At 36.2% G+C, this 23,084-nt stretch overlaps 1 protein-coding gene across 3 annotated transcripts in view; it reads right to left on the bottom strand.

Moving 5' to 3' along the window:
- Positions 1 to 696: 696 nt before the first annotated feature.
- LOC138335344 (chitin synthase chs-2-like) overlaps positions 697 to 23,084 on the bottom strand; it is a 31,310-nt gene continuing 8,922 nt past the window's right edge. The window contains exons 1-14 of one of the 3 annotated variants that reach the window (XM_069284386.1): positions 18,555 to 19,076; positions 12,457 to 12,595; positions 11,657 to 11,767; positions 10,572 to 10,803; positions 9,844 to 9,987; positions 8,336 to 9,294; positions 7,421 to 7,609; positions 6,208 to 6,287; positions 5,777 to 5,876; positions 5,021 to 5,174; positions 3,972 to 4,100; positions 3,534 to 3,669; positions 2,973 to 3,173; positions 697 to 2,567 (exon numbers count right to left, since the gene is read on the bottom strand). In XM_069284386.1, the coding sequence (XP_069140487.1) occupies positions 820 to 2,567; positions 2,973 to 3,173; positions 3,534 to 3,669; positions 3,972 to 4,100; positions 5,021 to 5,174; positions 5,777 to 5,876; positions 6,208 to 6,287; positions 7,421 to 7,609; positions 8,336 to 9,294; positions 9,844 to 9,987; positions 10,572 to 10,803; positions 11,657 to 11,760 (4,176 nt within the window). In that variant the 5' untranslated portion in view covers positions 11,761 to 11,767; positions 12,457 to 12,595; positions 18,555 to 19,076 and the 3' untranslated portion in view covers positions 697 to 819. Of the gene's footprint in view, positions 2,568 to 2,972; positions 3,174 to 3,533; positions 3,670 to 3,971; positions 4,101 to 5,020; positions 5,175 to 5,776; positions 5,877 to 6,207; positions 6,288 to 7,420; positions 7,610 to 8,335; positions 9,295 to 9,843; positions 9,988 to 10,571; positions 10,804 to 11,656; positions 11,768 to 12,456; positions 12,596 to 18,554; positions 19,077 to 23,084 lie in introns of those variants that run through there. The other 2 variants (XM_069284385.1, XM_069284384.1) reach the window with 2 other exon arrangements.

The following is a 23,084-nucleotide window of genomic DNA, read 5'->3' as shown; positions in this document are numbered from 1 at the left end:
CTATCTATTCAGTATTGGTTACAGGTGAAAGTCCTGAATAATAAAATTTTAAAATGTCCACTTCATTTACATTTTGTAATTTTTAGAAAAAGAATAATTCAAGCGTATACAAACTTCTGGCTTATTTTCGATAAAGGTTTTTGTTATTTACTGTGTTAAATTGGTTTTTAAAGATTTTGCTTTCCTACATCAGCGATATTAACACGAAAGAATAAAATCATTAAAACTGAAAAAAAAAAAATAAAATGTAAATGATAATGATCATTCTAAGCTTATTTGATTAGTTTATGCTATATATAGCCCATGTGGTTGAAGATTAATGATAATATGTCAGGACAACGCGAGACGTCATATTGCAAATATGTATTGCTTAATATAAATTATTACACCATACTGTCACCATACTGGGACCCTACCAATAGTCGTGACGGAACAGTAGTCGTGATTATGTGCATATTCTACGTTGCGTCCAGATTTTCTTCCGAACGTCTGTAGCTATTGACGAATACTACATGATGGTGTTGTTTTGTTTATGTGGAAATAATGTGTTTTACGAGATGAGATGCAAACATTTTTTTTTACCAAATCATGACTTCTGTTCCTCCCCGACTACTGCATGGAAGGGTCCTGAAGATTACGATATAAATATAAATACGTTTATGTTCGTTTTATATCGCATTAAACATTTTTATAAAAAAACAAACTATTATTTGTTTTGTTATTTTCAATTTAAAATAAAAGGTAATAGTCACACACACGAGTCGATTGTCAAACATACACTGTACACGAAAAGAAAGGGGAGATAATCAACTTCTTCAATTACACGTCTGCGTCCCCATTTCTGTCCCTTCCATTCCAGTTAACACGTGACTTTGCTTGCTTTTTCTGCGTCTGTCTTCTCTTCATATTTCTTACTGTCTTTCTGTAATTATGATCGAGGTCAAGTCGATGTTTTACTTTCTGTTTAGCTTTAACTTTCTCATTCAAAGTTTGGAAGTCCTCATATATTTCTTCGAGATCCTCCGGATTCTCTGTGCTATCTACTTCAATTCCACCGACCGTCGATTCCTCTTCGTCTTCCTCAGTTGTCCCCCCTTGTGACGCCATTTCCTGTATCATCTTGCGTACTTTGAGCATGTCATCACTAGAAGACTTCAGATCAGTAGCGGCAAGCACGTGCAGAAGCGTCTCGTATCTATGCGCGATCATACCAACCAATTGCATCACCAACAAAATGGCGAATATTAAAAGAAAAGCAAATCCAAGAATTTCAAACTGAAATGTCATGCCGCTTATGTATACCGTTACGCTTACTGTTTCCTTGACTTGTGTCATAGCGGTCATGATGACTATCCACAATCCATTCATGAAGAAATATCCAAACGAAATCCGATTCCGGAAATCCCGTAACATCTCTGAAACTTCATTTTTCTTTTTCTCGTCATGGTCCAGCGGGTACAGATACGTTTCTATCAACTGATTCCAAAACGAGGTTTCTCTGTCGGGAATCCTATGTTTTGACTTCTTGGTCCACGACTCGTCATCCAGTTTTTGGTCTTTGATTTGAACTCTCATGGTTTTCCGATAAATACTAAAGCCTTTTGTTAACGTCTGATTGGAGGGGGATATTGCATCATCAATACCTGGATCGTTTTTAAATATGGTTTGCATTGTAGATAACGATTTGAGGACAACCAGGTTATTGGCCCATCTAAAAATAGACAAGAAAGCATCTTTGCACGAGTTGTTTCTGCCTCCGATTTTTTCCGCCTTGACTTGCTTTACGATATTCGCTAGCACGTCCTGGGCTGCTTCGCTAAACTCGTCTTCGGCTTCTTTTATTTTTGGTTTCTTAGACCGATTCGGATTTTCGAGTACAGCCTTCTGCGTTTCTCTTGTTCCCCACGACACGTCGTTCAGGTTACAAATAGCGAATATAATCAGAAACAGGTAACCGGCCGGTATGCAGATGAAATAGACCACCCCGAATAACAGATCCGTAAACTCGTGCGGATGGAACAGTCCTGCTAGAATGAAAGACGCGATGAGTATGTAGAGGAAGATTGCTGTCGGTGTGTACCAACCATCGCCAGCGATGCTAACGATAATACCGACGATGACAGCCATCATCAAAAGAGCATAGAGGGCGCTGAGTACCATTGCAGCGTTCAACTGGCTGTTTTTATTAAACTTCAGGCAGATTAAAATGAAGATGATAGTCGGGAGGTAGATGATAACATATGACACCCACGTTGCTACGGGAAACACGGTCCGGAGGCTTGACTCCATGGCGAGCAGGACGGTAGATGGACCGAGGATGGACGATGCGAGAAGAACTGCTTGGTAGATGATGTACAGGAAAGATATGTTGACATTGTTACGAGTTGTTCTGCTGCTGCTGCCTAAAAGATCGATAATGTTGGCCATAGTTGACGGCAGCCATCTTCTTCGCTGGTTGAAGAATTCCTTGAAATCTTCCGGGGCAAAGGTCAAAGCCTCGGCGGCTGCGCAGTACTCTATTCTATAGCCCTGTTGCAACATCAGTGTACACAGCCAGCGGTCCTCTCCTGGAAATGCAAGAAGGATGAAATGAAGAAAAGTGAGGTAAGAAAGGATATTATTTTGAGCGATACTGATAGACTACATGTTACAAATATCAATCATGATGAAATTAGTTTATAGATTAGTTCAGAGGTAAAAATGACCTTAAAATAATGTGATATCTTATTCAAAAAATGAACTAGCACTTTTTAATGCAAAGAACATGACATAAAAACCGATATAGTACCCAAAAGATATTAAAAATATTTCTTAATAAAAACGCCTCGTCAATTTGCAATCTGTTAATAAGATATATTGCGAGCTGAATAAAGACTTCTATTGTATTAATACAAATTTTAAAAATTCAAACTATTATTATCATTATGACTTATCTCCATTTGTAATTACCCCCCTTTGACCGGAAGACGTACCCTGGTCGTACTGTAGGTAATGTTTCGGTTCAGTAGGTAGTATAGCATACGTCCTCATTACATTATCGTCCATCAGAGCTTTAGCTCGGAACATACTGAAACATCCGGGACTGCACAGGACACACCCGAACACGTGTTCCGCTGATTTCTGGAGCCAGTGTCCAATGGCATACTCGAAGCGCTGGTACCACACAACAGGCCCTGTAACACGGTACATTTACGTAGGTTATAGGCAGAATATAGGACAGAATCGCCCCAAATTCAAAGATTGCCCTTAATTCATTTTTTCCAGCTTCATGCAATACTGAATCTTGAAGATGTTTTCAATGTCATTTCTGTGGAACTCTTTAAACCTGTCTCTGCTAACATAAATATTTGTGATTTGATGAACGAAAATAAAGACACATTGTGTTCAATGTCAGACCATGCACATTAGTATGTTGTTTATAATTCAACATTTAGAGGTACGTAAAAGGTAAGTGATAAATTGTTGGAAAATCAGTCCAAAAATCTAAGTCGCATCCAAACGGGAAACATACTATCATCATGACAACTATTCACCTGATCCGCCGGGTTTGATACGTCCACATGTTGCTCCAACTTTAGAATCTTTCTTCATCCGGTCAACTAACAGTCGAATTGCTTCCGGTTCAAAGTCCACATCCCCGTCAAGGGCTAGGAAGTAGGTGTTCTCAGCCTAGTGAAGGTCACAAAATGAAAAAAAAAATGCATTTACATGAAACATAGATTGGTAGGTTTGTTTATATTTAGGGCACTTCGAAAACAAATGATGTTTAGGGCCTATCTGTTTAGTGGAAAAATTAGATATTCCGCTTCAAGATGTTTGAATATGCCTCATTAAGTGAAGCTGCAACACTGAAACGGGGTGATCATGGGATAAAAATTTTAGTTTTCCTTTTGTTTGGTTAATATTTTCACTTTTACAAAATTGAATAAACATTGCATTAATAAGTTTTATACCCCCATACTCATACTTACTGACATCCTGACAGTTTCCGGTAGCTTATCAAAGATAGACTGACAGTCCTCAAAGTTGAAATCTTCGGTAAACAATGACCTGTTCTTTTCCATCATCTCATACCCTATCAGGTAGTACATGTACATGATCTAAAACGATGCAAATATATAATGATTCTCTTTAAAAATAAAATATTATAATCCTACTCGCCATGTAGTCACTTACTGGAAATGTATTGCAGAATGCATGTTGAAACACCTGCATTTTCATATGGATTAGGTAGTTCCGTAGATATATATTGCATATATTAAGTATCGAACTTAAATAATTACAATTATAATTGTATTCGGTCCTTTGTTCTCGATGGTAGTACGACAGAGCGACTAAGATTAATGAAATACCACAGCAGGCGTTTGGTTCTATAGACATTTTCTCTCTATATATATGTAATACTGTGTCTCATAAACTAAAGTTCAGCTTTCTTCCAAATGAGGTATTATGAAAAGTGAATGTCTATGTGCTTTTTATAACAATTTAACATCTTGACAGTTTTATTTACTATTTCTTGATAAGCATTTTCTGACACAAAAATCAACAATGCCAGCATAATTTACACTTTGTCAGCTATCAATCAAACAAATACGTGATTTTGCATGTGTATGCTACGACATTTCCTCGGACATTGAATAGTTACACGTGCGTGTCAATATTATATATTTACATTCTCAGTGTTTATATATGAATCAACCAGCTAACGAAAACAAACATTTGCCTCGTGCATCGATCAGTTGATTTCAAACATCAAGCCAGTTTCATATCAATAAAAAATAGTCCCCACAATATTCTCATGTATAATCTTTAATGTGTTATTTCTTGATATAGAATCAAATAATGTTTACTGTAATAAGTCAATCAAATCTTATTTTAACAGTATTTCTTTGCTAAAGCGCTCCACGGGATATGAAAATAGCTTCTGCTATTCATAGCCGCTATGAAAATTAGAAAAATACATTCAATCCCTATTTAATTTACGAGTCAGTATTTAATACACAATAACAACAAACATTACCTGTGACCATCGTTTCTTGTGTCGTATTTTGTCTTTGTCCTTCAGGTGAACAATAAGTTTGTTTCCTCCAGGAAAAGTCCACACCAGTCTTCCTCCATAGGGGGTGATCACCCTCTCGGGATGTCCCAAACTGATGTTTCTGCCATGGACAACACTTGAAAGCAACAGAAATGACCTTAATAATGAGGCAAACCATGCTATTATAAGGGATTACCGTGCTATAGTTAAGCATTATCAACTCGCTAATACACCCCTGAATGTCATTGTAGAATAATGACGGACGCAGGGACTAGTAAAAAGGTTTGTATTTTCTTTTCATTTTTTATGTATAAGTAATAAACGTGCTATTGACAGACTAGTGGTTTTCAGTTGATTCGTCAAATTATTCAGTGACTTAAATTGCATAAATAGTAACAAACGCTACTGTGACCTACATTCTTCTGAAACTTCCTGCTTCTTTAGATCGAAAATGTACACAAAAAAACCAACAACATTTTTTCCTTGTGTGGAAGGATATTTGTTCCGTCTGACCCAAACACACTTATTAGTAAGTCTTATTAATTAATAGCCGCTGATTGTCTTGCGATTTCTTCAACGTGAGAAATTCCATTATCACACGAGAAAAGAACCTGGGAAAACTCTTACAATATACTTATTCATTTAACGCAATAACCACACGCATTTGCGTTGCAACTTGTGGAGACCATTACTATATAAATTTAATACTGATTTGGAGTAAAGCGTAAGAATCCACACCTCCCAGCTTCGTCGATAACCTCGATCAACTGTTCCACAAAGTCATTCGGAACTCTTTTGTTATCTTTTGTTGTCATGGCATCATCAAAAGGTATGTGACCTGTGAAACAATAAAATGTATTTTATAAGGAAATGAAGGTTTATTTATGGATACTCGGCTACATTTTTAATGCCATTGGAATTCATCAGAAGTTATACATTACACTAAACCAACTACGGGTTTTATCATATGACGATTGGATACTGATTTTTGTGGGTTTTTTTATACAAATACCAGTGAAATTCAAATTTTCTTAACGTACCTTTTCTGTGTAGATAACTCGGTAAATTAGGAGTGACGTTAAATACGGTGATTTCATTTTTCATATTTAACAATGACTGCTTATGTTACAAAGGTACAAATGAAAATAGTATATATTCCACGACCTTACCTTCGAACTCGTAATAGTCAGGGTCGTCTGCTTTGAAGTCCTCTTTGGATTTCTTTCTAGCAAACTGATCCATGTCAAGTCTGCAAGCATAAAACGAAGAAAGTGATAAGTGTGTAATTATCATTTTCCATATCAATATTTACCGAAAGATAATATGACTATAATAGATAACATCAGAATGGTTATTTCAACGATAATTTTCATTTCTGGTTTTGAATTTTTCATTTATTTTTAAGCATGCGAATGATAAATATGAATATAATAATATGTAATTGAAATTAGACGAAAATATTATCTAGTTCTACAATTTTGGACACAGAGAACCGTGAAAAGCCCAAGGATGAAGTGGAAATGTCTATTGTATCATTCAATGAAAGTTTAAAACTGAACTTCGTAATTTCAGTTATTAAACAGCAGAACTAGTCTCATTTTAGGTAAAATATTAAAGGATGTTCCTTGTTCTTTTAATATATAATCTATAACTCAATAAATTTAAATTTAATGTCTCCATCTTAGGACATATACGTACGCTATTTAGTTCTTTTGTTTAATTTCGTAGAGTGAAACATTATAACTATTTCCTCTCTAATACGAATTCGAATAGTCTATTGTTATGGTACTGAGTCACACAGTTTATCTTCCTTGTCATTCAAATTATTCGCGGATGTTCGCATGGAATCCATTTTGACTCAAATGTACATATAGCTTATGTTAATCCATAGCGACCCAAGTCAACTATACATACTATTTAACAAGAGAGAAAATTATTGTTTAACTTCACGTTCGTTTACATGAAGTGTCTTTAAGACCGGAAGAGGGAATTCAAGTCGTATATATATCTACCGGTAGAGGGAGCTGAGGATTTGCTTCATCTCCACGCGGTTAGACCGGAAGAGGGAGATGGTATTTATATTTACCGGTAGAGGGAGCTGAGACTTTGCTTAATTTCCACGCGGTTAGACCGGAAGAGGGAGGTGGTATTTATATTTACCGGTAGAGGGAGCTGAGACTTTGCTTAATTTCCACGCGGTTAGACCGGAAGAGGGAGGTGGTATTTATATTTACCGGTAGATGGAGCTGAGACTTTGCTTAATCTCCACGCGGTTAGACCGGAAGAGGGAGGTGGTATTTATATTTACCGGTAGAGGGAGCTGAGACTTTGCTTAATCTCCACGCGGTTAGACCGGAAGAGGGAAGTGGTATTTATATTTACCGGTAGAGGGAGCTGAGAATTTGCTTCATCTCCACGCGGTTCTCGTGCCACATGGTCGCACAGATGTAAATTTTACTTGTAGAAGCCGCCTTCTGACTGCTGGTCATGGTCACAGGGCGCATGCGCCGTCTACTGTGTAGTAGTGAGAGGTCAATGACAGGACTGCAGTAGTGCGGTATCACAAAGAGTCTGCAAGGAGGAACAAAACATTCAAACAGTGATCTGTCCTATGACCTTGATTGTTGTTTTGTAAAATACAGGAAACTGTTAGCATATATTGGAAAAGAATAACTTTAATAACTAAATTTGGCAAAACCCACAGATAATCCTATTTTCTTGTATTCTCAAAAGCCAGTTTCCTGTGGATAGGCGGCAAGATAGTCTAAAGAATGCTTTTAGTTATGAAAACACAATTATCCTGTCAAAGCAAAAAGATTGAGTAAATTGGAGACCGAATTTAAGTCGTATTCTTGCTTCAAATTTCGCTGAATATCTTTTCTTTACACATAATGAGAAGATATTCAGTACAATTTGCAGAAAGAATATAACCAAAATGCATATCGTAAATTCACTCACCAATTGTACTTTGACAGGGTAATTTACTATGAAGAAAATACTGTTGCTTTAGATTGAAGTTGAGCTTACTTGGGTTTTGACCTTATTTGGAGTTGGACAAATATTAGCATACTAAATTGTTGGAAGGTTGTACTAGGAAGGATAACCGTGATAGTATACGCCAATGAGGTAGGATGAATGGACATACCTCTACCATCCCCATCCCTATTCCACTCAAAAACTACTTTGTATACATCTCACGATAGTGAAAAATCGCCTTTTAATTTGTTCTTAATCGTCAACCATTTAATAGTTGTTGTTGTCAGCAATAATCTTCAAAAACTGATGGCTTTTACTTACTTTCTCCTGAAGCAGAGCCGTTCTGTCGGTTCGTGCCACGTCTGCCGACATGACCAGAGCTGTGCCAGCCAGGCCACAAAGAACACCACCAGGGCAATGTAGATGGAATATGAGGACTGAGGACGGTTACCGTTAAACATGGTATGACTCCAGTCAAGGCCTGCCTCAAGTGATGCAAGAGTGGCGATGACGTACACGGGAGAGGCAAGCACAAGTGGAATCGTGAAGCACACACGCTGCATGCAGAGTTTGCATGCAGTAATCGCTAGATGGTACACCACTGCGGAGGAGAAGAAATGCACCAGGAAGGATGGAAGTACATCCCACATCTGCCACACGGTGTAGGGATATTGAGTAGGACACGTTGTAATGTTAGAAGGCGTGCAATTAGTTGGGGGCATCGTCGCCATGGTATTCGTATTGCTATTGTCCATGTTTCTAAATAAGTCAAAAGTTGTCTCAACGCCTCGGATTCCGCGACAGAAGTACTGTGATATCAGGATGTAAGAGACCAGAAGACGCAAGCCAGATGATACGAGGAAGTTGAAGGAATCGCCGTCTGTTTCTGAGAACGATATTCTCTTTATATATTTGTCCTCTGTGCCTTCTTTATTCCTCGTTACATAAGTCTCCACCCAGCGAAGTGACAACAAACCACAAGATGCGATGATCCAGATTATAAGTTCGACGTCCTCTGTAGAATTGCTTCCTCTACCAGAATTAAAGACACACATTACTCCTACAGATGCCAACAATACAAGCGCTGAGATGACGGTGAGTATCAATCTTATTGTCGACCTTGACCTGTGCGCATTCCGGATAAAAATAGCCTGGATGATTGTAGGAATGCCGGGAATCGCGGCCAAGATGGCGGATGTTTCGATGGGACCGACAAATGGCATCACTCGGAAGACCAGTCCCATTAAACCGACAACGTGTAATATCTCCTTCAACTGGACCTATATAGAAGAATTGAAGAAAAGTATACTGAAATTCAATTAAATGTTAAAAAAACGGGCGTGCTTCGATTTGACATCCATTAAATCAATCCAAAGTCTTATTCTTACAAAACACGACAACAACAAAACAAAATAGCCGAAAATACACAAAAATCTTTTCAGTGTTGTCATTACATTCATCAATCATAATAATAACGACGTCTAGTTCTTGTAAACGTTTTCTTAACAACCTGATTTAAATTTTATTCATGGCTAATTCGTTACAAGTCTAGAACTTAGTTAGCGAAGCCATTAACAGATTATTTTTTATAGATTGTGCTTTAAGATGCGTTTTTGCAGTAATTTCCTATGTAGACATTGACTGTAGGCACGTTTTGTGAGAGTAACGTCACGTCTATATTTAAAAGAAAAACGACTTGGGTTTCCTTCACGAAAAGTTACTTCACAATAGATACCAACCGGCAGAATAGGTAACTCTGTAATATGCAAAACGGAATTGTCACCAGTAAAATCATTATTAAGACTAACGAAATAAAGACTAGTACTTACAAGGATGAACCGGAAGCACTTGGTTTGTGGTAATGTCCGGTCCCCGAACAGGAAACTGAGGGCACATATGGTAGCGTTGACTAGATCCGGAATAGTTATGATGATTATCAGTAACCACGAGATGGCGTCTTCTGTTACAGTTCTCTGTCAACAACCCAACCGGAAATAACGTCATATTGATGATGATGAAAATATGTGCGACTTCATTTCGCGAATTAAAGTCTCCGCGAAAACAGATTGATAGTATTTGGGAGATAATAGAATGTATTAGATTAATTGATACGAATCTTATCTAGTTTGATCAAGGATCAATACAGTAAAAACCTTTATAACGAGATTGATTTAAATGAATTCATGGTTATAACGTTGTAATATTCATTTACCGTCAAGGTTCCTAAAAGAGATTCGTTATAACCGTGATTTACTGTGTTACGTTTTCCAAATTAGAACAGTAGTAATGATACGCTCTAGTCATAGCCAAGTACCAGTTCTGTCTTTGCATATTACAGAGTTATCTCCCTTGCGGGTAGGTATTCATTGTAACGTCATTATTTTGTGAGCGAAATTCGCGTCCTTTTTTCTCTGAAAAGTATGACTTTACACTCGCACACAAATGACGTTACAACTAGTACCTACACGTAAGGGCAGAAAATTGTGATATGCAAATACAAAATTAACTCTCATTTACTATCAACATATATGATAAATGAAAAAAAACAATTGCTTACGTCATTGATGACGTGGCCCTGTCTCATCTCGTTGTACAGTTGCGTCATTAAAATCTGCAGTGATCCCCTGGCGGCTATCACTCCCGCGAAAACGAAGAAGCACATGAAAATGTAGGCCAGGATCTTCACAGCCTTGATCAGATTCCGTCCGAAATGAGTGAAGATTCCAGTATCTGGCCCGAAATTATTCTTCCGGAATACATCCCATAGGGGCTTTCTATTAGGTTCGTCTCTAGCAAAAAAAAAAAAAAAAAAAAAAAAAAAAAAAAGAGACATTTCAACTATTCTGAACGACAACACTATAAAAAGATACAGAGACCACCTCTCTACTCGTTGGTATTTCAACACGGCCGTGCAGAAAGTTTGATGTCTTGGACAGTTGGTGTCAGTTAGATAGCACTATTAAGTGGACACGAGTATCGCTATCAAAACGAGACCCATGGATGCGTAACACATAAATATACACAGTAGCCCAACTCACTTGTATATCATATATAACGAAATAATACTGTGTCGCATTCAGATGGGACTGTATAAAAGATAATAAGATGAAAGATTTTTTACAATATAAGGATATACTATACAAATGTCTTGTCCTTTGGAAACTCGTCAATGACGTTACGGACCGAATACTAAATTAATATCTTGAAATATTCTAGCATTACTTAAAACCTTTTGCGTATGAAAAGGTATAAATGATAATCATTTTCTCTGATACTTCTTGATACTTGACAAAGTTAACCCGCGTTTTGTATCTTTTATGAGGATAGGGAAAACGACAGCTCACAGCACTAGAATATTGACCTGATGTCATCAATACATGAGGCGCCAATTGCTGATGACATCATCACGTCTGATGCATTACGACTTTCCTGTGATGATGACGTGATGACAATGCCTCTAAATAGTTGAATATTTTTTTTATTAAACTATGTGAGGAAAAACATGGGTCTGTCAGTGTACATAAGGAAATATTAAATCTTGTATACGACTTTGACTGTCGACACCCGGCAAGCATCGTTATGGGTTGAGCTGTCCATGTCCACTTGACAGCTCCAAGTAAGTTTCTATTAATTCCTACTCACCCAGAATCGCTTCCACTGGAGGCCCCCTTTTTATGTCTCTCGTCCTCGTCCTCCTCATAGCCTTCGTTGATGTGACTCATTGGGATAGCTGAACTAGCAGCCATCTTGAATCTAAAAATTTTAATGGGCCAGTATAATATAAACAAACAAAATGTATACCTACTTTAAATGTAAATGGCAAACTGACCACTCTGTATGAATAAAGGATATGACAACATACAATAATTATATGATCTAAAGACACTGTTTTGATAAGTAATACCTAAAGTTTTTTCACGTGAGTTATGAATTCATGCATTTAAAATATATTTCCAAAAAAAAAATGTTATTATTAACTTTCCATGTTTTTGAATAAGCCAATACCCTTTCGAAATGAAATCACTATAGCAAATATAGACTCAATACATCTACAATTATAAGCACATACTACACTTTCAAGGATTATATCGAAGCATAATCCGCGGGAAATAAGCCGGGACTTGTTAGCTGTAATTTGTTTTTTAAAAAATATAGAAAAATGCTCAGTGCGGGTAATTACGCAGAAATTCACGATTATGTTATTTCAACAAAATTTAGGACTATAAAGACACAATGTCTTAGAAACAATAAGCTAAAAGAAATGAAAATAAGGAAAACACAACAGAACAAATTTTTAAAAAAAAAGACGAAAAATAACGACGGGTGAAAAGAAGAAAAAACAACAATAATCCGCCAAACCCAGAATTTCTGTGTTTACAGAGAAAGAAGTCTCCATCTCTATCAAATGCCATGAACATTCATTAAAGTTTATAGTAACTTACCAGAATCTTTGAATCAGGAAGCGTTGCCTTCCCAAATTGTCTCTCCTATTCTCCCTGGTCACGGCTGATAGGTGTCGTCAATCATCTGTGGACATGTCAGAATTATGTTCCACTGTGCTTTTTCACGATTGCCTCAAACCTAAAATGAAAATAAATTTATTGTTAGAAGAGGAACAAAAGTATAATATACAGTAAAACCTGCTTTAGAGCAGAATTTGACCTGTGTGTAAAGCTACTTGGCGATAAAGACCACTTTTCCTTGTCCCTTTTGGTGCTCTTAATATACAAATTTGATTGAATATATGTGCAACAGTCAGATGCACATTAATTAGAATTAGAATGGGGTACTCAGGTTATGGATATAACCGAAACAATCATACCTGATGCTAGCTGAGCTAGTAAGATATCCAATCATATTTAAATGTTACAGGAAAGTTAAAAGTGAAAGATAAAAGTGGTTTATCAATATTGATAATTATCATACTTTTGTCCCTGATACATTTTGTCCTTTTAAAACACATGTGATACACTGTGTGTGTTTCCATATCTGTACTCGATTTTTTCCCTCCAGCATTCCTGGAGTGATAACAACGAATCTGGATCTGAATTTCTCTTCCTGGTACAATGTACTTTGATCCATGGTTTTAAGTTGTATGTAAATATATGACTGTTTGATATCGCATTTTGTATCAGCGTCTTACCTTAATTAATCCAAATAATTAATCTAGAACTATGCATAGCTTATATCAGATAAATGTTGATAACGTACAATGGTTTTGCTTGGTTTTTATTCATTTAATGTCCAATTAACACCCAGTGTCATTTATGGAGGTGCAATCTTAAAAAATGGTAGAGGAAAGACGGAGTATCCGGAGAAAAATCCCAGAAAAGCTGTCAGTACTTGCCGAATTCTGACTCGGGCTCGTGGTAAAAGAACATGGAATCTTAATCACACGGCCACCGCGTCACCACGTTTCAGGAATGTATAACTGAAGAAAACAACCGTAAATGAAGAAATTGGAGAATTTTTCGATAACATAAATGGCTTTCTAAATTCTCAAATTCTCGATTACCTCGATTCGCTTTACCAAGAACATCTTAGTATGGTGGCTGGTATGTGTCAATAAGGTTTTGTAATTTCATAATTTTGCCTCATAAGAGCGAAAATCGTTGTCTTTTCGTCCCGCGAAACATTTTCTTTTCACAGCACCAGAACGAATAACGAAAAATGAAACGCGAAATAACGGAATTTATTAAGTCGCTAGTTAGTGACGCGAACTATTTTTTTTTCTCGGACGGCTTATGGTTATTTCGACCCACAATGCGAAATATTACCCCCACACACCTGTTTCGGAAATCAAAACATGCCTCCATAAATTTCGATAAAATGATGGTAAGGTGCAGTTGGTTGCTAGTTGGTTATCTTAATTACGTACTATTTACAGCTAGGGTCATTGGCCAATGTAGATCATGCCTAATACCCAATCCTATTGACATTCAACACTCTTGTCACTGAAACATTTCGAGATTAAAATTGTAAATCCCAACTTGCTTTGTCTGAATAGATTTATGATCAGTCATCACTCATTCCTCTCTCTAAGTGGTGACTTAAATTGTTATTGTGTTTGGACAATGACATAATAAACATTACTCGCTAAATCCTCCTTATAAACAGTGTCGTGCTCATATACTAATAGAGGATATAATTTCTCTCATACCAAGGGGTGTACTTGTGTCGTCTGAGGGCCTCGTGACGTCACTTTGTCACCAAAATGACTATTTTCTCGGTAAAATAACATTTTCTCAGAAACTAGGCGGGTTTTGCCATTAAGGTGCAAACGGCGTTGAAAATATCACGCAATTTTCATGCATGGTGAATTGACATGCATTTTTTTCGAACATATTCTCTGGCTATCGTTATCGTAACAAAACGTCAAGGTATGAGAGAAAATACTCTTTAATATGTGGATATGAAGGATAGGGATATTCTTCCCTTAGGATCACAAAATGTTGTAAAACTCTCGGCATTTTTCGGGTTTTACAACATTTTATGACCCTCGGGTAGAATATCCCTATCCTTCATATCCACGTATGAAAGAGTATTTCAGTACATTAGGACAACTTTTAAGAATGGCTGCCATTGTTATTGTATGAAGGATATAAACTGTTAACCAACATAATTTTGCGGTGACATAATTTTGCGTTTCCATGCCTGACGAAGTTTATTAATGTATCATGCCACATGGTTTGGGTTATATTCGCGTCAATTATGACCATGGGGAACCTCTCAAAATATATGTTCCACCCAAAGATATTCAAAGTATTGCAATGTTATTGACTTTACAATATGTATCGATACATAAACGTTGCGATATCATGATATATTTTGCTCTCATGCCCACGGATGTAATACACTCATGTCACCTGAGGCTGTAGTACATGGCTACCCATGCAATACAACCTCATGAAGTCACTGCTTCAACAAAATTGTCTCGGTAAAATGCTCTAAGAACACAAAGAATGGGATTTTTTGTTAATGATTTCATGTACGAACAATTGACTTGCAGTTGTGGTTTTCTTGTGTATTTCTTGTTATATATTTCATAAGGAATACAGAGCAATAGATTTATGTCATATTTTGCTTCGTTGTTATGTAACAGAATTAGCCTCATTGAATTGTCCCTTTAAGGGTAAATGTTCAGTGGCGTAGGAAGATGAAACGTCATGGGGGGGGGGGGGGGGGGGGGGGGGGCCCCAAAGGTCCTCAATATTTTGTAAACCCAACCACTTCTCACCCCCCGCCACACCTACAAGAGGAGATTAATTCAACTCCCAACCATATAATGTATACATGCTTAATGTACATTTTTCATATATCACTAAATTTAATCCTTGTACACATTTATAGACAGTGAGGTCGGTAAAAGGAAATTAACGAATACGCAAATTGGCCAAATTAGCGTGTGAGCGTCGAAGGCGCGAGATTTTGGTGTTTTATAAGGTGTCTGAGGGTGACCCCCGGGATGAGTTTTATGTATTTTGATGATTTTGCGATCGCCCGGAAGCGCGAGATTTTGGTGTTTGGGGGGTCCGGGGGTCTCCTCCGGGGAAAAAAATTACGATTTAGAATGGCTTAGATGAGTTTTACGATGCATTTGATGAATTTGCAAGCGCCCAAAGGCGCGAGAATTTGGTGTTAGGGGGGTCCGGGGGTCTCCCCCTGGAAAAAAATACGATTTAGAATGGCTGAGATGAGTTTTACGATAAAGTTTAATGATTATAAAGCGTTCTTAACATGGTAATTTTTCGATTTAAAGCTACCTGCATTTAGAAATGATAATTGTGTCGTCATAACATTATGCAACCCTACTCGATCTGAACATACCGGCTTCACACCATCGGCACATTGTTGTGTAACATAAAAAAAAATTAATTGTCTCGCTAAGACATAAACAAATTGATCTTTTAAGAGACATTTTTTTAAATAGTACATAGAATCCCTTTATGGACATTTTTAGTCTAGTTTGTGTGTATTGAATTGACATTATGTGCTTGAACATTTTAGGAAATGCGCCGCGTAGCGGAAAATTTTCTAGAATGAAGTACGAAAAATGTGCAGGAGGACCCTTTTTTCTTTCAAATAAGCATTTTTAGAAAATTTTAGTCCCCCCCCCCCCCCCTTCCTACGCCCCTGATGTTTCAGCAGTTTCATAATATTTCGCGATTATGTTGGGCTGTGGGGTTCCGGATGTCAATAGAGACATAAAATCCCCAAAGTGTGGGGCCGTATCAGCAAGTTAAAGATACCTGAGGATTTGTCGACTGATAAAGGTTATCTATTTGAGGTTATCTGTCAACACGACCTACTGTATCCATCTAAAATAGCTATATATCTTGTCCTTACCGTTATAATGCATTGGTTCAAAACACAGCTGTACCATCACCCGCTGATAAAAGTAATCTATTGTTTAAACATATTTTATTGTCATATTAGCAACAGGACAAGGCACAAGTTTATTCAAACTTACAAACGCTCTCTCCATTATATTTACAACACATAGTATATATGCATCATATGATGGCTTTATATTTTTAATATTATGCCATATCTATTTTCAAGGATGAACAGATAAGAGAGATGGAAGAACTCGATAGATAAAGAGAGAGGGAAGAGAGTGGATTTAACATTAAAGTTATATGTGCCGTAACTGGGCGAAAATTTTGGCATGCTAATTTTTCTTGATTAATCTATTGAAACCCATAAAGTTTGATGAATTAAGCAATGAAAATCATTCAAATGGCTTCAGATGTCTTATAAACGTTAGTTACAACACAGAAATTATGTACTGCAAAATTGTTGTTTTTATGTCTTATGTATGTTTAGATGGAAACTTCCTTGCAGAAATCACTTTACAATTACTAATAACACTGTAAAAATGTGAAATGAAATTGTAGACCACAATTTGGTTCCATGGTCTGACCGTAGATACTCATTTCGCTTCATTATAGATGTACATAGAATGATTTTTGGCAGTATTGCTTAAAATCATTTCCTACTCTTATTGCGTTTGTAAAATTAAAACCAATGCATTGAAAGTACTGTAATTTTCAAAATGTTAGTAACTTTTGGTGATGAATAATATATTAAAAGCTTATCTTAATTCGTGAGTATGAAAAATAAGGCACATATACCATTAACAGTTTACAACTTATCTAACAATCATTTCAGACGTGTTTTCAGATGTGTTATTAAAAAAAACTTTGAACCATCCAGTACTGCTGATACTTAATATACAAACAACAATCCAAAACTTTCACTTTTCTAAATAATATATGATCTATCGAAGATTATCTGTCAACACAGTCTATCCATCCAAATAATTTTAAATCATCTCCCAACCGTTACGCTTTGTAACTTATTGGTCCAAAACAGAGTTGTACCGTCACACATTGTTATATAAAATACCCTATCCAGACACAAAATGATCCTTATTTAATCAAATGATAGGTTTATTAATGACGAATTCAATTGCAACAAGCCTGTGGACGTGGTAGCTTTTAATCTGGTCTATGGTTTCGGCCGACCATTGGGCTTCGTCGGGATCAGCAATTATAGGTTTTATGGGGCTTTTTACGATATAAGACCCACACTGCCTATGTATTATGTGGAATAGAGAACAGTCTTCACCGCTACTCGCCATAATCGGTCATATATATCTTCACACACTAAACATTTTTCGACCGGTATCATTTTACCTAGCTCACAATAAGGATTCCATTACTAAACTGTAAAACCTTCTCATTTAAATATCTCGGTCTTGAGTGCTGTTCAGTATGCATATACATGTACATGTGTGTGTTTTTTTCTTACATGTTACAAAATAATATTTGTTTTAGTTGAAAATAAATCTTGTAAATCTTCAATATCAAGTGAAAATTTTCCAGTTTTCAACATCAGTGTTATTTCTCATATCCTCTCAATCTCAGGCTAATCACACTTTAACGACAGTTTTCAAATCAAGATAAAACAATTTCTGGACATACAAATTTGACAAAGTTGTAGAAGATTCCTAAGTTAAGAACTCCATCAGTACCTGGTTGCTGATTTTGGTGAATACATAATCAGAACTTTTGCAGTAAATGAGAAATGAAAAGTTCGCTAATCATACGATTAAGCTTGATATTCTTTGAAAAACCGGGCCTAAAGGATTGAATAAATATTAATGCAAAATATTATGCATGTAATAATATAACACAAGTTGATTTAGTTTACCTTGGAGTATGTACACATGCATACCGGTATGTGTTATCTGTACTTGGGGCATAAAAAGTACAAACTAGAATTCTAAACAATTGTGTATTATCACCTATGCCTTTTTCATAACACCATGAATGCAATCAAAATGTGTGTAATGTAAATCGATTCCGGTTATAATTAGATCTCCTGTAAAAAGAACATACATTTGTTTAATCACCGTGCATTCTGAACAGGTTCGTGCTGTTTGTATATTTATGTACTTAAATATGAAAATATTTAATATCTTACACAGCACAAACTATCAAATCAATACACAAAAACATTACGTAGGTATATTTACCTTAATTAGATTTTCACTCACCTGGTCATCGGGGTAGATATTGGGTATATTTATAACTGTGATAATGATATCGGTACACAAATAATCCCAGTCGTGGAGAAGGCAATAAAGTGAATAATGTATACCTAGAACATTCTATTAATAGCACACGTAGTTCCCGGAAAATAAGCTACCCTAGATGTACGGCTGACACAGAGTGACGTAAGTTTGTCCAGCTGACAAATAGCGGTTCCATACCTAGGAGGTATAGGTTCGAGTCCCTGTCCAATCTATATGTATATATATATATACAGGTATAAATGTTGCTTTCACATTTTTCTTTGTGAACTCCAGCTTTATTAGACTCGAAATCGACCAGTTGGTTATCACAATAGTTCCAAATTACAAATGTCTTCACAAACTATTTTCATATTGTTTTTAAATGCGGAATGATCAAATGAGGAAGGTCGAGGAGAACAATAGCTCCTTTAAAACCCGAGAGTGGCTCAAAGAAGTTTGGTGTTTCCATAAAATCCTATGAAGCAGTATTCCAGCACGGATATATTATATCTATATCGTCAAGTTTTCCAAAGGGGTCTAAGCCCTGGTATCAAATAAAAACTGTGTCACCCTATAGGGAAGGACAGAAGCCCATTGTTTGATGTAGCTTTATTTTGAAGCGTACAATAGAGTTTTAACGTATTGTATTTCAAGCAATATTCAAATGAGCCGTGCGATTTACATCTACCCGTATGTGTGTCCAGAAACAGATACATGGATTGTGAAATAGATTTGTTTATGTTTCCGGTCTGAGTATTTCCTCATTATAACCCATGTTTAACTTCACGTTCAGAGTAAAACTACCAGACATTCTACCGCTGTTTCTCTGCCACTGGGTCGCTGACCTATCAGTTTAAAAGAAGTCTGATATTCTATCTCTGGACCCAGTTTCCTTAACTTCTCCTTAGGAAAGCATTACTAATGTTCATAGCTTTAAAAATGTTTGTCTGTCCCTTTAAGTGATTTTCACAGCTTAATTCATCAAACCTTGAAGGTTTTCAACAGATAACTGAAAAAAATGCATGTCAAAATTGTTCGCCCAGTTATGACACATCTAAGCATTAAATTGCCTTCTTGTGGGATTTATGGTCCTTTAATTCTTCCAGGATTACAGACAAATTGAGTAACGCGCATTGCGTTAGTATGTCATGACGTCATTCAGAACGACGTCACAATACATGTTAAACATATCACGACACCAACGGGAGTTAATATAGGAGAATTATGATCTCATAAATTCCCATTTTAGTTGGCAAGGTTATTAAGTGTCAGCCCCGAGCAAATGAAAATATATAACTTAAATAACTTACTTACCATGTCTATTTAAGACAGAGTTGAGGAAATGTAAAAAAAAAAAACAACAAAAAACAACAAAAAACCATCAAAAACAAAACACAAAACCAAATATATATAACCCACACGCATACACACAAAACGCTATAACACAAATATACATTTGCGTTAATTTGCATTGAATTTAGTTTCGATGTAATTGTTCGAAATGAGTCGTCTATAAATTTAAAGGTAATTTAACGTTAGAACCAGGAAGTCCTTTTATTCAATAGGATTCAAACTTCATTATTTACATGACCTGTGTCACGTACCAAAGATCGAGTATATATTTACATTATAAACAATAATCATGTTGAATGTGTCATCTAGGTGCTGATAATGCTCTTGTATGGGCCTTCTTCCTGCCTACGCTGAGATCAATGAATTTATGTAATACACTTCTCATGACAAATCAATAACTATGTGTTTAGCATGGAAATCATGCTTCCTCTCTGAGTACAGAAAAACCTATTAATTTTCATATTGAATAAGATTCCCCCCAAATGTACTCAGGTTTATTTTTATCACAGAAGCTATTAGGATGTGCAGATATTTTCTGACTCAAACTTTAAACAAACAAAGGAATATGTGCATATATTTGAACATCTTATTTGTTGAGGCATGACCCACATAATGGGTGCATATATCTTCAAAGGTAGATGGTCAACAACTTTCCCCAAATATCGTACGTAGTACATGAACACACCCCGGCGAAGAGGAGGAGTCATAAATCAGCTACATGTTTCTACGTAGGTGAACGTGACATTTAAACATAGCACTGTTGTTTATGTAGAATTTTATTGAAGAATTGTAAATAAAAACTATCATAAAATACCAGTAAACTTAAATCATAATCTCATTATGATAGTGTTTTTGCTAAAACCTTAAGATATTAACATAATTAAAACCAAATATAATTAAGGATATAATCCTAAATATGCTGTCGACCTGTTTACACATGCTTGTCATTCTCTTGAAAAAGAAACTAGATGACGTCAAAAGAGACATAATTTTATGAATGGTGTCCGCCAATTAATTTATTTATTTGATATGCTAAAGCTTTATCCCCGGCCAAATAGTTGTCTTATTCCAAAGTTCTATCATGTATTGACAATTGGATGCGTTTAAAGTCAAATAGAATAGTCCAAACCAAAACCATTATAAGATTTTGCGCTGGGAAGGTACAGATAATCAAACTGATTCGATTTGGTCAATATAATAAAACTGAGAAAGAGTTGAGGTCAAACACATTGCAAATATGTTTATGGAAGTTTGTAAACGATAATGGATTCTTTCATCTGCTATTTGAAGTAGCATTTTGATAACAAGTAAATCAGTATTGACGCAGTGCGAACATGTCATAGGGACACAAATATTTAAGACTCTGGCGGTGAATTGAGCATCTCTCGAACAAATTTATTATTCCGAAGATCTTACGTGTATACCACAATATAATAATCGATATCAAAAATATTAACTGCGATTTTCCAAATTAAGTCTTTTACATTTTCTAATCAAACCCTTTCTTTGATTGAGTTTGATTTGGCATTCTGTAACGTCTTACCAACAGGAACCAAATCCAACTTTTATCCAATCCCATATCACTGTATTTTTTTAGTTTCGATCATTAGTCATGCAATGACAAAGCGCATTGTGTTGTACAGTACAGTCTAAATACGTTTATTGTTCTAGTTTCTACAATCATTTGCATTATCATGCCATTCTCGCAGACGGAAATAAACAAAATACAACACAATATTAACGTTTTCATTTATTCTGCAATTACACTACATACTGTAGGCTACAATGTATTTGCGAGATAAACATTTCCGCGTAATTTTGTGACAGTGCTCGAACGCAAATTTAAATGCATCGTGAATAAAGATACTGTATATATATTTACATTTCGAGTGTTGTTTCTTTATATAAAAACATGAAATGGAAATATCGAACATTTTGCCAATTGCGAAACCATGTCTTTGGTACGAGACTCTGACACAGGAGCAATGTTGACTAAGTCCATCATGGTGATCATCCTACCTTTGTCACGTCGGTTTTTTATTACTTTTTGGAACATCATCACATTGTGTAACCGGATTAGGGCGACTGACATGATAGCGGCGATGCAAAACAACGAATAAACCATAGTTTGTTTATACAGAAAAGGCCGGTGATTTTAGCAGCTATATTAGTACGATCTGAGGCGAAATTCATATGTACATATATCCACAGACGTTGGAATCGAGCATGTAATGATTTAGAGTAAATAAAAAGTGATAATTATTATAGCGTATTGGCCAAAATCTACTTGGATTAGGGAAACAGCAGAAATGATGGGGTGACTTCTACATATTGTATGAATTGTTTAGTTACTGTGATCGCGCAAAAATATAGGACAAATAGTGAAGGGTGAAGAATGGAGGCCGATTTGGACAACATTTGGGGACAGACGTGGGACACTGCATGGAAATTGAAAAATACAGTAATTAGATCACAAATCTGTATCCATAATCAGGTCCAATTTTATCTGTCAGATAAGTTATACGAGTGGCTTTGTTTGTTGAACACTGAACACCCACCTGATACTGAAGTCCGAGTTATCTCTCTGTGTTAGACAAGCGGATGATTGCAGTAATATAAATCATTATTTATTAGATGCTACACGTACCATCACTCCCAAACAATAAACGCCAGACAGTATGTACCCGGTGTCTATGTGTGTATTACTTATCGCTATAGTCTATGTCCCCTATTGGCCTCCGTGAGGAATATTCTGGGTTCTGTCGCCGAGCCAAGAGATTGTCTAGTCAATAAAAATAGTTATCACTACTGCTTCCGCCTAGCTTTCATCATTCATTTATAGAATTATTGGTTTGTATGGTGAGTGTAACCGAAAGGGGTATCCTGCTCGGTGTCTTCGTATGTATGCTTCTGTGAAATTGTACTAAACAGGAGACAAGAGCACCACTGTCACAAAGAGACACAACGCAATCATGCCGCAGTTATCCAAAATACATTAACACAGCATATAGGCCAGGTCACTTTGGAATGACCATAACTGTTTTTAGTGATGCTAAGCAAAATATCAAAAATGAATGCAAGTACTGAACGAAATTTTCCTAGCTCATGGTATTTAGAAACACGAATTCAAAGAGACCA

This window comes from Argopecten irradians, chromosome 11 (genome assembly GCF_041381155.1).
Source record: "Argopecten irradians isolate NY chromosome 11, Ai_NY, whole genome shotgun sequence".
Taxonomy (NCBI): Eukaryota; Metazoa; Mollusca; class Bivalvia; order Pectinida; family Pectinidae; genus Argopecten; species Argopecten irradians.
Note: the sequence above shows the minus strand (reverse complement) of the source record. Positions and strands in the feature narration are given on the sequence as shown.